Source organism: Geotrypetes seraphini, chromosome 2 (genome assembly GCF_902459505.1).
Source record: "Geotrypetes seraphini chromosome 2, aGeoSer1.1, whole genome shotgun sequence".
Taxonomy (NCBI): Eukaryota; Metazoa; Chordata; class Amphibia; order Gymnophiona; family Dermophiidae; genus Geotrypetes; species Geotrypetes seraphini.
In genome coordinates, this window is record NC_047085.1 from 209,222,016 (window position 1) to 209,234,551 (window position 12,536).

Here is a 12,536-nt window from a genome sequence, read left to right on the forward strand (position 1 = left end):
AAATCAGGCTGGGGAAGACGGGATGGAGGGGGTGATAGCATAATAAAATATTCAGAGTTGTGAAAAATGAAATGAGCAACAGAGAGCACATGATGTAATCCCTAGGGAACTAAAAGTAACCAGAGTTCTGAAAAAGCAGAAGTAGGGAAAATCAGTTTTTGGGAAGCTTGGGAAAAGGACAAGAAGAACCCTAGGGAAGAAGCAGGTATGGGAGAGCAGCTCTTGTGAGAAAAGCCAGATCTTTAGTGCAAAATAGAACTTGAGAGGGACATTAACACACACACAGACACCCTTTTACAAAACCACGAAAACAGATTTTAGTTCTGGCCAGTGTGTTGAATGCTGTGCGCTGTTTTAATGCTTATAAACCCCCCCCCCCCACACACACACACTTTACAAAACCGTAGCACAGTTTTTATTGCCAGCCACGGCAGTAACAGATCTGACGCTTATAGAATTCCTATGAGCGTCAGAGCTGTTACTGCCTCGGCCGGCTCTAAAAACCATGCTACAGTTTTGAAAAGTGAAGATAAGAGTTCCCATGAGTGTTAGAGCTGCGCACAGCATTCAGCATGCCAATTGATACTAGAAAACACTTTTGTGGTTTTGTAAAAGGAGGGGGTAAGTGAAAATCAGGAAGTGGTGAGTTCCAGAAAGAGGGGGCTATGCAGCTAAAAGCTGTATTATGAGAGACCAAAGGGATTATCAAAAGATTTGATTTGAATAGAAAATCTGAGTTCACAGGACAAGTGATATGGAAGCAAAGGAGATGACAGATAAATCTGAGTATATCAGGTAACTACAAAAACAATATGTATCATAAGGATCCAAAAACTAAATGCATGAGTGATCCAAAAATTAGCAAACGTTTTTGCTGTATATAGGAAGGAAAATTCTAAAGTGCAAGGACACAAGTTGGGACAGAACATGTTTTCATCGTGTTCTTTATATCTCTCAGTTCTATTTTTTTTAAAAAACCAAAAACCTATCAAGCCTAGCAAAGGTACAAGTTAAGAAAAAAATCTGATTTTGTGATGGAGGTAGTAATCTGAAGCGGTCCAGAGGAGGGCAATGAAAATGATAGGAGGCTTGCGCCGGGAGACGTATAAGGAGAGACTGGAAGCCCTGAATATGTAAACCCTAGAGGAAAGGAGGGACAGGGGAGATATGATTCAAACGTTCAAATACTTGAAGGGTATTAACGTAGAGCAAAATCTTTTCCAGAGAAAGGAAAATGGTAAAACCAGAGGACATAATTTGAGGTTGAGGGGTGGTAGATTCAAGAGCAATGTTAGGAAATTCTACTTTACGGAGAGGGTTGTGGATGCCTGGAATGTGCTCCTGAGAAAGGTGGCGGAGAGGAAAACGCTGACTGAGTTCAAAGAAGCGTGGGATGAACACAGAGGATCTAGAATCAGAAAATAATATTAAATATTGAACTAAGGCCAGTACTGGGCAGACTTGCACAGTCTGTGTCTGTATATGGCCATTTGGGAGAGGATGGGCTGGAGAGGGCTTCAATGGCTGGGAGGGTTTAAATGGGATGGAGTAGGTTTTAACAGAGATTTCGGCAGTTGGAACCCAAGCACTGTACCGGGTAGAGCTTTGAATTCTTGCCCAGAAATAGCTAAGAAGAAAAAATTAAAAAAATCTAAATTGAATCAGGTTGGGCAGACTGGATGGACCATTCGGGTCTTTATCTGCCGTCATCTACTATGTTACTATGTAACACAATTGAGTCATGAGAATAAGATGTCAAATAATCAGCCATGGGTATACTGACAGTATAGTAATCTGAAAACAGATATTAGCCTAACATGACCTCTAATATGCTTGATGCCCATATAACTGTATAGTACAATACAACACACACTGAAAGCACCAACCAATTATTCAAAAGACAACCCCCCCCCCCTTTTACAAAACCATTTTAGCACCGGCCGCAGGAGTAACAGCTCTAATGCTCAAAGGAATTCTATCAGTGTTGGAACTGTTACCGCCATGGCCGGTGCTAAAAACCACACTATGGTTTTATAAAAGGTGGGGGTAATTCTTAAGCCTCTCTGTATGTTGCAGTGCTAAGGGCTGTGTCCTAGAAAGACTATCTCCTAATTTATTAAGAGAACCTGCTGTGCAGGACCATTTCAGAGATATTTTTATTTTTTTAATCAGTGACATTGTTCACTGGAACATCACTGATCCTCCCACCGTATTATACCTAATCCTCTCTCCCATCCCTTTGTGCACCGGAACCCCACCGACTCTCCCACTGTGTTATACCCATCAGTGATGCGACAGAGGGAAGACCCCAGCGGGTAAGCAGTGAAACACAGTATCGCATAGAGGAAGAGTAAAGTGATTTACATCAATTGGATTGCTGGATTTAAAATTGCAGATTGGATTTGGTATGACTGAATAAATATTTGGGATTTTATGATTTAAATAAAGAAGAAAAGAAAAAACAATGGCATGATTTTATGTACACGATAATATTTTCATGGGGCACTATGGATACATTTCATTCATCTGGAATATTGTAAAAAAACGTACTGAGAGAGCTTTGAATAGCTTAAAGATAAGTGAAAATTTTCTGACATAATTTTTTCTATATTTCTTTATATCATTGTTGAAGGTGGAGGAAAGGAAGGCTGCAATAATGTTATAAACTATCATTGCCAGTCCACTGCCCATATCCATGGTAAATGAGCTTGCACTGAGCATCTTCATTAATAATTTATGAGTATTAGTTTGTGTGATAAAGATGTGAATTTGGTAGTCCTATTCAAGTGTAGAGATGCTCTCTATATAATTAAAGTCCTAAGCAAAGCTACTTATTTGATTTCCGCCTACAGAATGCTCTGGATCAGACAGTGGGTGAGGGATTCAGCTTCTAAATCCATATTGAGCAGGCTTCTTTTTAAGGGCAGAAGCTCTTTGGTGAGGGACTGGATGCTCTTATGGCCAGTGTAGCAGATCATTACCCTAAAGCCTTGTCAGATAGCAGACCTCAAGACCCTTTAGGAATCTCCTTGGGGTAAGTTTCAAGTATCCTGGAGATCTCTTCAATACTATGGAAGTTCCTCTACTCAGAGACCATATTAAGGGTCGAGACAGAGGTTTAGTGGTACCAGAAAGCCTCAGGCCTCTGCATCTCACTTCAACATCCTCCAAGAAAGCTGAATGTCGCCAAGTCTCTAGTCATGCCTTCACAGATAGGATGGTTGTCGACTTACCAGGAGGCTTGGGCTCATCTGCCTGGACCATTAGGTGCTGAATATTATTTGAGAAGGTTACAAGATCAAGTTCTGTCGATCTCTGCCAGACCCTTTGTAGATTCTGCTGCTGGACAACCAGAAAAAGCAGTCAGGGTATGGATGACGGTAAAAAGGCTCTTCAATATTCGAGCCATAGAGCCCGTACCCAGTGAAGAATTGGGCTTAGGCAGATACTCTATATAATTCATAGTAACCAAGAAAGGCTCAGATGGCGAGTCTAACTCTGGATCTGAAGTCAGTAAATGCGGCATTGAGAATACCTTGCTTACGCATGGAGACTGTGTGGTTAGTCATTGCAGCAGTTGCTTTGGGAGAAATTCTAGCCTCCCTGGAAGGATAGGCAATCCAAGTGTTCTCGGACATTGCCATGGCAGTAGCTTATGTAAGCTGGCAGGGAGGCACCAGGAGTGCTCTGTTATGTCTGGAGGGCCAGATGTTATTCTGTTGGACAGACGCCCATCTACTGGCGCTCTCAGCAGCTCAGGTAGTGGGAGAAGAGAATGTACTATCTTGGCCAGCAGGTCTTGAACCCAGAAGAGTTGTAATGATCCAAGAAGGCATTCGACCACTTTGTTCAGCATTGGATACAACCAATAATCTTATGGTCTCAGCTACTTAAAAGAAAATAGGTCGCTTCTATAGCTGATACTTCGAGCCTGAAAGTGCCGGACTGGGCACTCTGGTTTAACCTTGACCAGAGGAAAGGACATTGTGTGTGTTCCCTCTGTGGTCCATGATAGGCTGAATCATCTGCAGAATGGCAAATTGCCCAAGACTAGTGGTCCTAGTGGCTCTGGATTGGCTGTGTCATCCACAGTATGCAGATCTAGTTTGTCTACAGAAGGACAAGAGCTTCAAGTTACCAGTTCATTCGAATCTACTCAGGGTCCAGTTCCCATGGAGGATCGGGAACACTTTGAGTTTACAGCATGGCTCTTGAGCACAAAGTCTTAGTGAAGAAAGGATACTTGGAAGTAGTTGTTTCTACCCTTCTTGGAGCTAAGAAGTCAGCAATGGTCGCAGTCTAGGCCAAGGCTCAGAAGATGTTTTCGCAATGGTGCAAGACAGAGAAAATAGAACCCTTGTGAGCCCAGATTTCCGTGGTCAGTTGGCTCTCTTAAGGTACAAGTGGCAGGTCTCTCATGTTTTAGACCTCAAGTGGAAAAGGATTCTCTGGCAGCTCCTCCAGATGTGTCCAGATTCCTAAAGGGGGCACTCAGACTGCGTCCTACAGTGCGTATGCCTTTCTCATCATGGAACTTTATCATTGTGTTGAAGGGGCTCAGTAAAGCTCCATACCAGCCTCTACAGGAGGTGTTGCTGCTAGATCTTCTGTTGAAACAGTGTTCTGGTAGCAGTCGCTTCTGCAAGAAGAGTTTTGGAGTTATAAACACTCTCATGTGGAGAACAGTTTCTTAAAGTTACTGCAGCAGGAAATTGCTTTACGCATAGTTCCTTCGTTCTTACTGAAGGTTGTTTCGGCCTTCCATGTCATTCAGGAAGTCTGTCTGTCAGCATTCCAGTCCATGGGCTCAAAAAAACAGGATAAAGTGTTGAAATTGCTGGTTGTACGGAGAGTTCTTCTCCACTACCTGGAAGAAACCAATGAGTTTTTAGATGGATTTGAATGGTGACTTATTAGATGTACATTGGCTGTGGCAAACAACTACCTCTCTACCTCACTAAAAGTGAGGCTTCCTCATGGGTGAAGGCCAGGGCGATCTTGTCTGAAGAGATTTATAGGGCAGCTACATGGTCTCTCTTCATACCTTTGTAAAGTTTACAGAGTGGATGTAGCATCTCCAGCTGACATTACATTTGGGTCCTCGGTTTTAAGGGCAGGCTCATCTGTCTCACCCTAGACACAAGACTGCTTTGGTATGTCACCTATCATCTGCAATCCTTTGCACTACAAGGGAAAATTAGGTTTTTAAATTGATAATTCTCTTTAGAGTAGAAAGATGCCTCACCTTATCAGTTACTTTGCCTGCTTTCTGACTTGGACAGATGTGTATATCCAGAGCTGGGGAATTTTCTCTGCTAGCTGGAAAAGAAAACAGTATATCAGGGGAGTAACCCCCCCCCCCCAAGGAAAATCACAGGCAACTTTGAATAGGATGAGACTTTCAGTCTTCCATTTGTGTTAGTACTGGTTGCATGTAGACAGGTGAGTTGTTCATTCCAGCTAAGTCTTTGATGTTATTATTAATATTATTTATTATTTGTTTATTGAACAGCATTGATTTGTTGGGGATGTTCCCCATACCCCTCCGTATTTTTTTTAGTTACAGTGCTGCTACTACTACTGTTTATCATTTCTGTAGCGCTGAAAGGCGGTGATCAACTGCTTTGGTACAAACTGAAGGTGGTAGTACAGTCCACTACTGGGGAAGGAGGTGGAGATGAAAGATGTGATTTACATCCTTCTGCAAACAGTTCATGGAAAGAGGGAGATAACCTATCACCTGGAATCCTTTGCCCTTCTACTACAAAGAAAATTATCGAGACAAGAACCTAATTTTTCCTTGCACATTAATTTCCATATTAAAATGCTTGTGTTAGCACTCTCCTGATGGCTTGTTGGATTTATATCCACTACCATGAAATTTTGAGTTTGATTCTCAAACCTTACTTCTGTAGGCCAGACTCCAGGTACTGGATACTGGAGGACCTACATACTGGATGCTGGAGATGACTGTGTAGTCTCTTGGCTGATGATTGTTGCTGTGATTTGTAAGTGGATGGGGAAAATGTTTAAAATAGTGATGGGGGGGGAGAAACTACATGAAGACTCAAGGCTCCTTTTACTAAGCCATGTTAGCGTTTTTAGCGCACGCAGCATTTTAGCGCATGCTAAACCCACGCTACGCGGCTAGAACTAACGCCAGTTCAATGCTGGCGTTAAGGTCTAGCGCGGGCGGCAATTTAGTGCGCGCTATTCCACGCATTAAAGCTCTAATGCGGCTTAGTAAAAGGAGCCTTCAGTAATGCTGTAGCTTTTTTTTATTTTTTTTAAGATTCTTTATTCATTTTTAAAACTTCAATTATGCACAAAAGATGATGCATTTACATAAAATATTATCATTACAGCACAATATACTTAATAGAATAAAAACAACTTATTTTCTCCCACCCACTTCCCATTAACCAACATCTCAAAAATATTTGTAATCAACCCTTCTATACTTCTTAACAAATGACAAATATACCCCCCTCCCTGGATGTGCATGTTTTCCTCAGTTATACAAATAAATCAATCTTTACAATATTTAGTTAATGGTTCCCAAACTTCCATAAATTTTTTATAATATTCCTTCTGAATGGCCATAAACCTTTCCATTTTAAAGATATAAGTAATGCTGTAGCTTTAATAAACACCAGTTCTGACCTAGTGGGAAGCCCAAAGTGCTGTGATGGAAATGCCAGGCAAATATCCAATAAATGTATTCTAAACACCAAAAAATAGATACATAGGGAAGCAGTTCTGCTGAACTCATGGGATCTGTAGTTTACATATATAAGAGTTGGAAAGATCTAGGGCTAATTTTATTTTTTGTATCCACAGTTTGTCAAAATGCAGAACATTGTTGAAGACTTGCAGTGTCCAACAGCTGTGGTGCATGTTTCAGACAGGAGGTACTACATACAAGCTATTATTACACAAGAAGCCAAGCAGCGATTTGAAGAGTAAGTTGGTTAGTTTTAAGTATAACAAAGTAAGAATGGGGTATATTTCTTCACATACTCGGCTCTATACTCTTTGTAGTACGAGGAAGTGATATTCCTCTGGAACTGTTTTGCAGTGACCTTACTAAATAATAGTATAAAAATAAAGAGCCTGAAGAGTTTTTCTGTATCATCATGTTACTGTTGGAATGCCTGTCTCTTTTTGTATTATATCTTTGCTTATGTTGTACTTGGAAGGAGGACCGGGGGGGGGAGGTTTAGAGGGGATCGTTTGGGGGGCAGGGGGGTTACTTGAAAGGGGGGGAGAGGTGTGGGGGAGGGGGTTTTGTAATGTAAAAAGTTGAGCTTGTATGCATTTTGTCTTGTATATCTGCTTGGTTTTCTTGATGAGCTCAATAAAATATATTTGAACATAAAGAGCCTGAAGAAAATCTTGTCTAATTTTATTATGCATACCAATCTGAGACCCTGATATACTAAGCTTTTTTTAATAGTCAAAATATTGGGAGAAGCCTCAGTTCATTAGCTATAGGCAGAAAACAAACATTGCAACAATATCACACGTATGATTATCTCCCACTTTGCAATGCAAAGAGCTCCTAGCTCTCAGAGAATGAGTCTGTTCTTTTGAGGCTAGTCTTGGAGGAGCTGAGGAAGACAGAGAGTTACACAGAGGAGACCTATAGGGACGTTGTAGAGAAATCCCACCTGCAATCTGTCATGCTGTCTTGGAGAAATGGGGTCTCCTTAAAGGAGAGCATCACACTGGTGAAGTAGGAAGTAATCCTATAACCATGGTCTGCCCATCAGGGGATGCAATATCCTCTCGCACCAAGAACAGTGTTCTCCCCAGCACTTTTTAGCTAGGTGCTCCACCCGGTTAATTTAGATGCCCGCCCAGTTGTCATCTGCTGCGAATCCTGCTGCTGCCACTGCTTAACGCACAGTCTGAAGAGCCGCCGACAGACTCCCGCCTGACTTTAAAAAACAAACAAACCCCAAAACAAAACCCAGCAAGTGACTTGAATCAGGCGCTTACCGGCTTCCCTCCGAAACCGGAAGTTAGGTACCGGGGAGGGGGGGGGTAGAGAACAGAAGGGAAGCCGGCACGGACAGTGATACCATTAGAGCCCCGGAGCATGCGGGAGATAGGCTAGCCACGGAGGGAAGCTTACAACTTGCTGCTCTTGCTTACTTCAGACCTTTCTCGCTGCCGGATCTTGCCTACTTTCTGTTTCCGCGAAGGCAGGACCCGTCAGCGAGGAAGACCCGAAGCAAGCAAGAGCAGCAAGTTGTAAGCTTCCCTCCGTCGCTGACCTTTGGGAAATAAGTCAGCAACGGAGGGAAACTTACAACTTGCCTTTGTCTGTAGCGAATCTGCCGAGTATGTGAGATGGGGGGATGGGAAGAGAAATGCTGCTGCACCCAATCAGGGGGAGGGGAGGGGGGAGAGACATGCTGCTACACCCAATTAGGGGTGGAGGGGGAAGAGAAATGCTGCTGCTGTACCCAATTGGGGGGGGAAGAGAAATGCTGATGCTGCTACTGTACCCAATGGGGGGAGGGGGAAGAGAAATGCTGCTGCACCCAATCGGGGGGGGGAGGCGGAATAGATATGCTGCTGCACCCAGTTGAGGGGGAGGGGGAAGAGACATGCTGCTGCTGCACCCAATTGGGGTGAGGGGGAAAGAGAAATGCTGCTGCACCCAATTGGGGAAATGCGGGAAAACTAACGCCAGCTCAATGCTGGCGTTAGCGTCTAGTGAGTGTGGCAATTCTGCACGCGCCAAGCGCACGCTAAAACCACTATCGCAACTTAGTAAAAGGAGCCCTAAATGTGTACTATTTTTATTAGTTAATTATTATTTTCCAGTGCTCAATATGACTTCCTTTTTTAAGGTTTGACACTTGTGCCAGAATATTTTTACTAAATTAAGAAGTATCCAATTCTAGAAGGGAATAATTAGATATTTGCCCTCTTTCAAATGGTATAGAGGTTTAAAAAAGGGAAAGGCGTTAATGTAGTCATTAGGTTCAGTCTAGCCATTTATTTCTGCATGAATTTAAACAACTAAAATAAAAAGATAAATAAAGCTCATCCAGTCATACAAGAAATGGCTCTACAGCAGGGGTGTCCACACTTTTTGGGCTTGCGAGCTACTTTTAAAATGACCAAGTCAAAATGATCTACCAACAATAATTTTTTTAAAAACACAAAGCACACTGTATGCAGAGAAAATGTTATTAATTATTTATATTCCATGTGTTTTCAAAGAGGTCAAGGCAGATGACTTTAAGCAATGTCACCTCAGGAACAACTATGCAAAAATAGACAAATATACCCCCTCCCTTTTTATTAAACCGCAATAGCGGTTTTTAGCGCAGGGAGATGCGCTGAATGCCCTGTGCTGCTCTCAATGCTTATAGGCTCCCTGTGCTAAAAACTGCTATTGCGGTTTAGTAAGATGGGGCCATGGTGCAAAATATAGACAGCAGATATAAATTCTCAAAATGGACACGTTTTGATCACTAAATTGAAAATAAAATAATTTTTTCTAACTTTTTGTCTGGTGATTTCATGAATCTCTGGTTGCATTTCCTTATTCTGACTGTAAATTCAATATTTCTTTCTTTCTGCCCCTCCCCTTTTCTTTCTGTCTCTATTTCTCTCTGCCCCCCTGCCTGCCTGTCTTTCTCTCTCCCCCTGCCCCCCTTTATTTCTGCCTTTCTTTCTCTCTTCCCATGCCTGTCTTTCTTTCTCTCTTCCCCTGTCCCCCCCAAGCCATTGCACTGATTTCTCTACTTCCCCAATTCTAACATAAGAACATAAGAACATAAGAAGTTGCCTCCGCTGAGGCAGACCATAGGTCCATCCTGCTCAGCGGTCCGCTCCCGCGGCGGCCCATCAGGCCCATTGACTGAGCAATGGTCTATACCTATCTATACCCCCCAATCCCTTTTTCTTCTAGGAATCTATCCAAACCTTCTTTGAAACCATTTAGTGTTTTCTTGTCTACAACAGCCTCTGGGAGCGCGTTCCATGTATCTACCACCCTCTGAGTGAAAAAGTACTTCCTAGCGTTTGTTCTAAACCTGTCCCCTTTCAATTTCCCCCAATGCCCCCTTGTGCTTGTGGTGCCCCTTAATTTGAAAAATCTGTCCCTGTCTACTTTTTCTATGCCCTTCAGGATCTTGAAGGTTTCTATCATGTCTCCTCTAAGTCTTCGCTTCTCCAGGGAGAAAAGTCCCAACTGCTTCAATCTGTCGGTATATGGGAGATTTTCCATTCCCCTTATCAGTTTGGTTGCTCTTCTTTGTACTCCCTCAAGTACCGCCATGTCTTTCTTGAGGTACGGCGACCAGTACTGGACACAGTACTCCAGATGCGGCCGTACCATTGCACGATACAGCGGCATGATAACTTCCTTCGTCCTGGTTGTAATACCCTTCTTAATGATACCCAGCATTCTGTTTGCTTTCCTAGAGGCTGTGGCGCATTGCGCCGATGCCTTCAGTGTTGCGTCTACCATCACTCCCAGGTCTCTCTCCAGGTTACTAACCCCTAGTGGTGTTCCCCCCATTTTGTATGTGAACATCGGGTTCTTTTTCCCCACGTGCATGACCTTGCATTTCCCCACGTTGAAGCTCATCTGCCATTTTTCGGCCCACTTTTCCAGCTGCGTTAGATCCTTTTGGAGATCCTCGCAGTCTTCCTTGGTTTGAGCCCTGCTGTATAGTTTGGTGTCATCTGCAAATTTAATGACTTCACACTTAGTTCCCGCCTCTAGGTCATTTATGTAGATATTGAACAAGAGCGGTCCCAGCACCGACCCCTGCGGAACTCCGCTCGTGACCCCTTTCCAGTCTGAGTAGTGGCCCTTTACGCCAACCCACTGCTTCCTGTTTGACAGCCAGTTTTTGATCCATCGGTGGACCTCCCCTTGTACCCCGTGGTTCCATATCTTTTTAAGCAGTCTCTCGTGTGGCACCTTGTCGAAGGCTTTTTGGAAGTCAAGGTAAATGATGTCTATAGATTCCCCTTTATCCACCTGGCTGTTCACTCCCTCAAAGAAGTACAATAAGTTTGTGAGGCATGACCTACCCTTACAGAAGCCGTGTTGACTTGGTTTTAGCTGCCCATTTTTTTCGATGTGCTCACAGATGCCGTCTTTAATCAGTGCCTCCATCATCTTTCCCGGGACTGAGGTCAGGCTCACCGGCCTGTAGTTTCCCGGGTCCCCCCTTGCGCCCTTTTTGAAGATGGGCATGACATTTGCTATTTTCCAATCCTCCGGGATCTCTCCGGTTTTTAAGGATAGGTTGCATATCTGTCGAAGTGGCTCCGCTATTACGTCTTTTAGTTCCTTGAGTACCCTTGGGTGAATGCCATCCGGACCCGGCGATTTGTCGCTCTTTAGTCTGTCAATCTGCTTGAGTACATCCTCTTGGCTTACCTCTAAATTGACCAGCTTATCCTCTTGGTCTCCTATTACGATCTCCTCGGGTTCTGGAATGTTGGTTATATTCTCCATCGTGAAGACTGACGTGAAGAACTCATTTAACCTGTCAGCTATCTCTTTCTCTTCTTTTACAACTCCCTTTCGGTCTCCATCGTCCAATGGTCCCACTTCTTCTCTCGCCGGTTGCTTCCCCTTCACGTATCTGAAGAACGACTTGAAGTTTGTTGCTTCCTTTGCCAGTCTCTCTTCGTATTCTCTTTTTGCTTTTCTAATCACTCGGTGACACTCTTTCTGGTGTTCTTTGTGCCTTTTTTGGTTCTCCTCTGTTTGGTCTTTTTTCCATTTTCTGAACGATGCTTTCTTGTCGCTTATCGCCTTCTTCACTGCACTTGTTATCCACACTGGGTTTTTTGTTCTATTTTTTTTGCACCCTTTTCTGAACTTGGGGATGCATATGCTTTGTGCTTCGTGCACAGTCTCCTTGAGTAAGGTCCAGGCTTTTTCTACGGTTTCCGTCTTCCCTATGTTGCCTTTGAGCTTCTTTCCCACCATTTTTCTCATGGCATCATAATTTCCTTTTTTGAAGTTGAGTGCCGTCGTTGTGGTTCTTTTCCCCTTTGATGATCCAATTTCAAGCTTGCACTGGATCATGTTGTGATCGCTGTTACCTAGTGGGGGTAATACCGCCACCTCCTTTGCTGGCCCCCCTAGTCCGTTAAAGATTAGGTCAAGAGTGGCATCGCCCCGTGTTGGTTCCGTGACCAGCTGCTCCATGAAACAGTCCCTCGTGACTTCTATGAATTTTGTCTCTCTTGCGCAGTTTGAGTGCCCAATACTCCAGTCTATCCCAGGATGGTTGAAGTCCCCCATCACCACCACATTTCCGCTTCTGCATACCTGTTTCAGTTCAGCCTCCATCTCCTGGTCGATTTCTTCCGGTTGTCCAGGTGGGCGGTAGTACAGACCCAGTTTAATGTCTGCTCCTGCTCCTCCCTGTAGCTTAACCCATAGTGATTCCAGGCCATCCGCCCGTACTGTTGTTTCCGTCCTGGCTGATGGTATGGAGTCTTTTATGTACAGCGCTATTCCTCCACCCTTTTTATGTGTCCTGTCT

The 12,536-nt window shown here is 43.6% G+C and overlaps 1 protein-coding gene across 3 annotated transcripts in view; it reads left to right on the forward strand.

The window, feature by feature from the left end:
- LOC117355791 (adrenocortical dysplasia protein homolog) overlaps window positions 1-12,536 on the forward strand; it is a 90,210-nt gene that overhangs the window by 1,929 nt on the left and 75,745 nt on the right. For all 3 annotated transcript variants that reach the window (XM_033934832.1, XM_033934829.1, XM_033934831.1), the window contains exon 2: window positions 6,841-6,962. In XM_033934832.1, coding sequence (XP_033790723.1) covers window positions 6,850-6,962 — 113 coding nt within the window. In that variant the 5' untranslated portion in view covers window positions 6,841-6,849. The remainder of the gene's footprint in view (window positions 1-6,840; window positions 6,963-12,536) is intronic.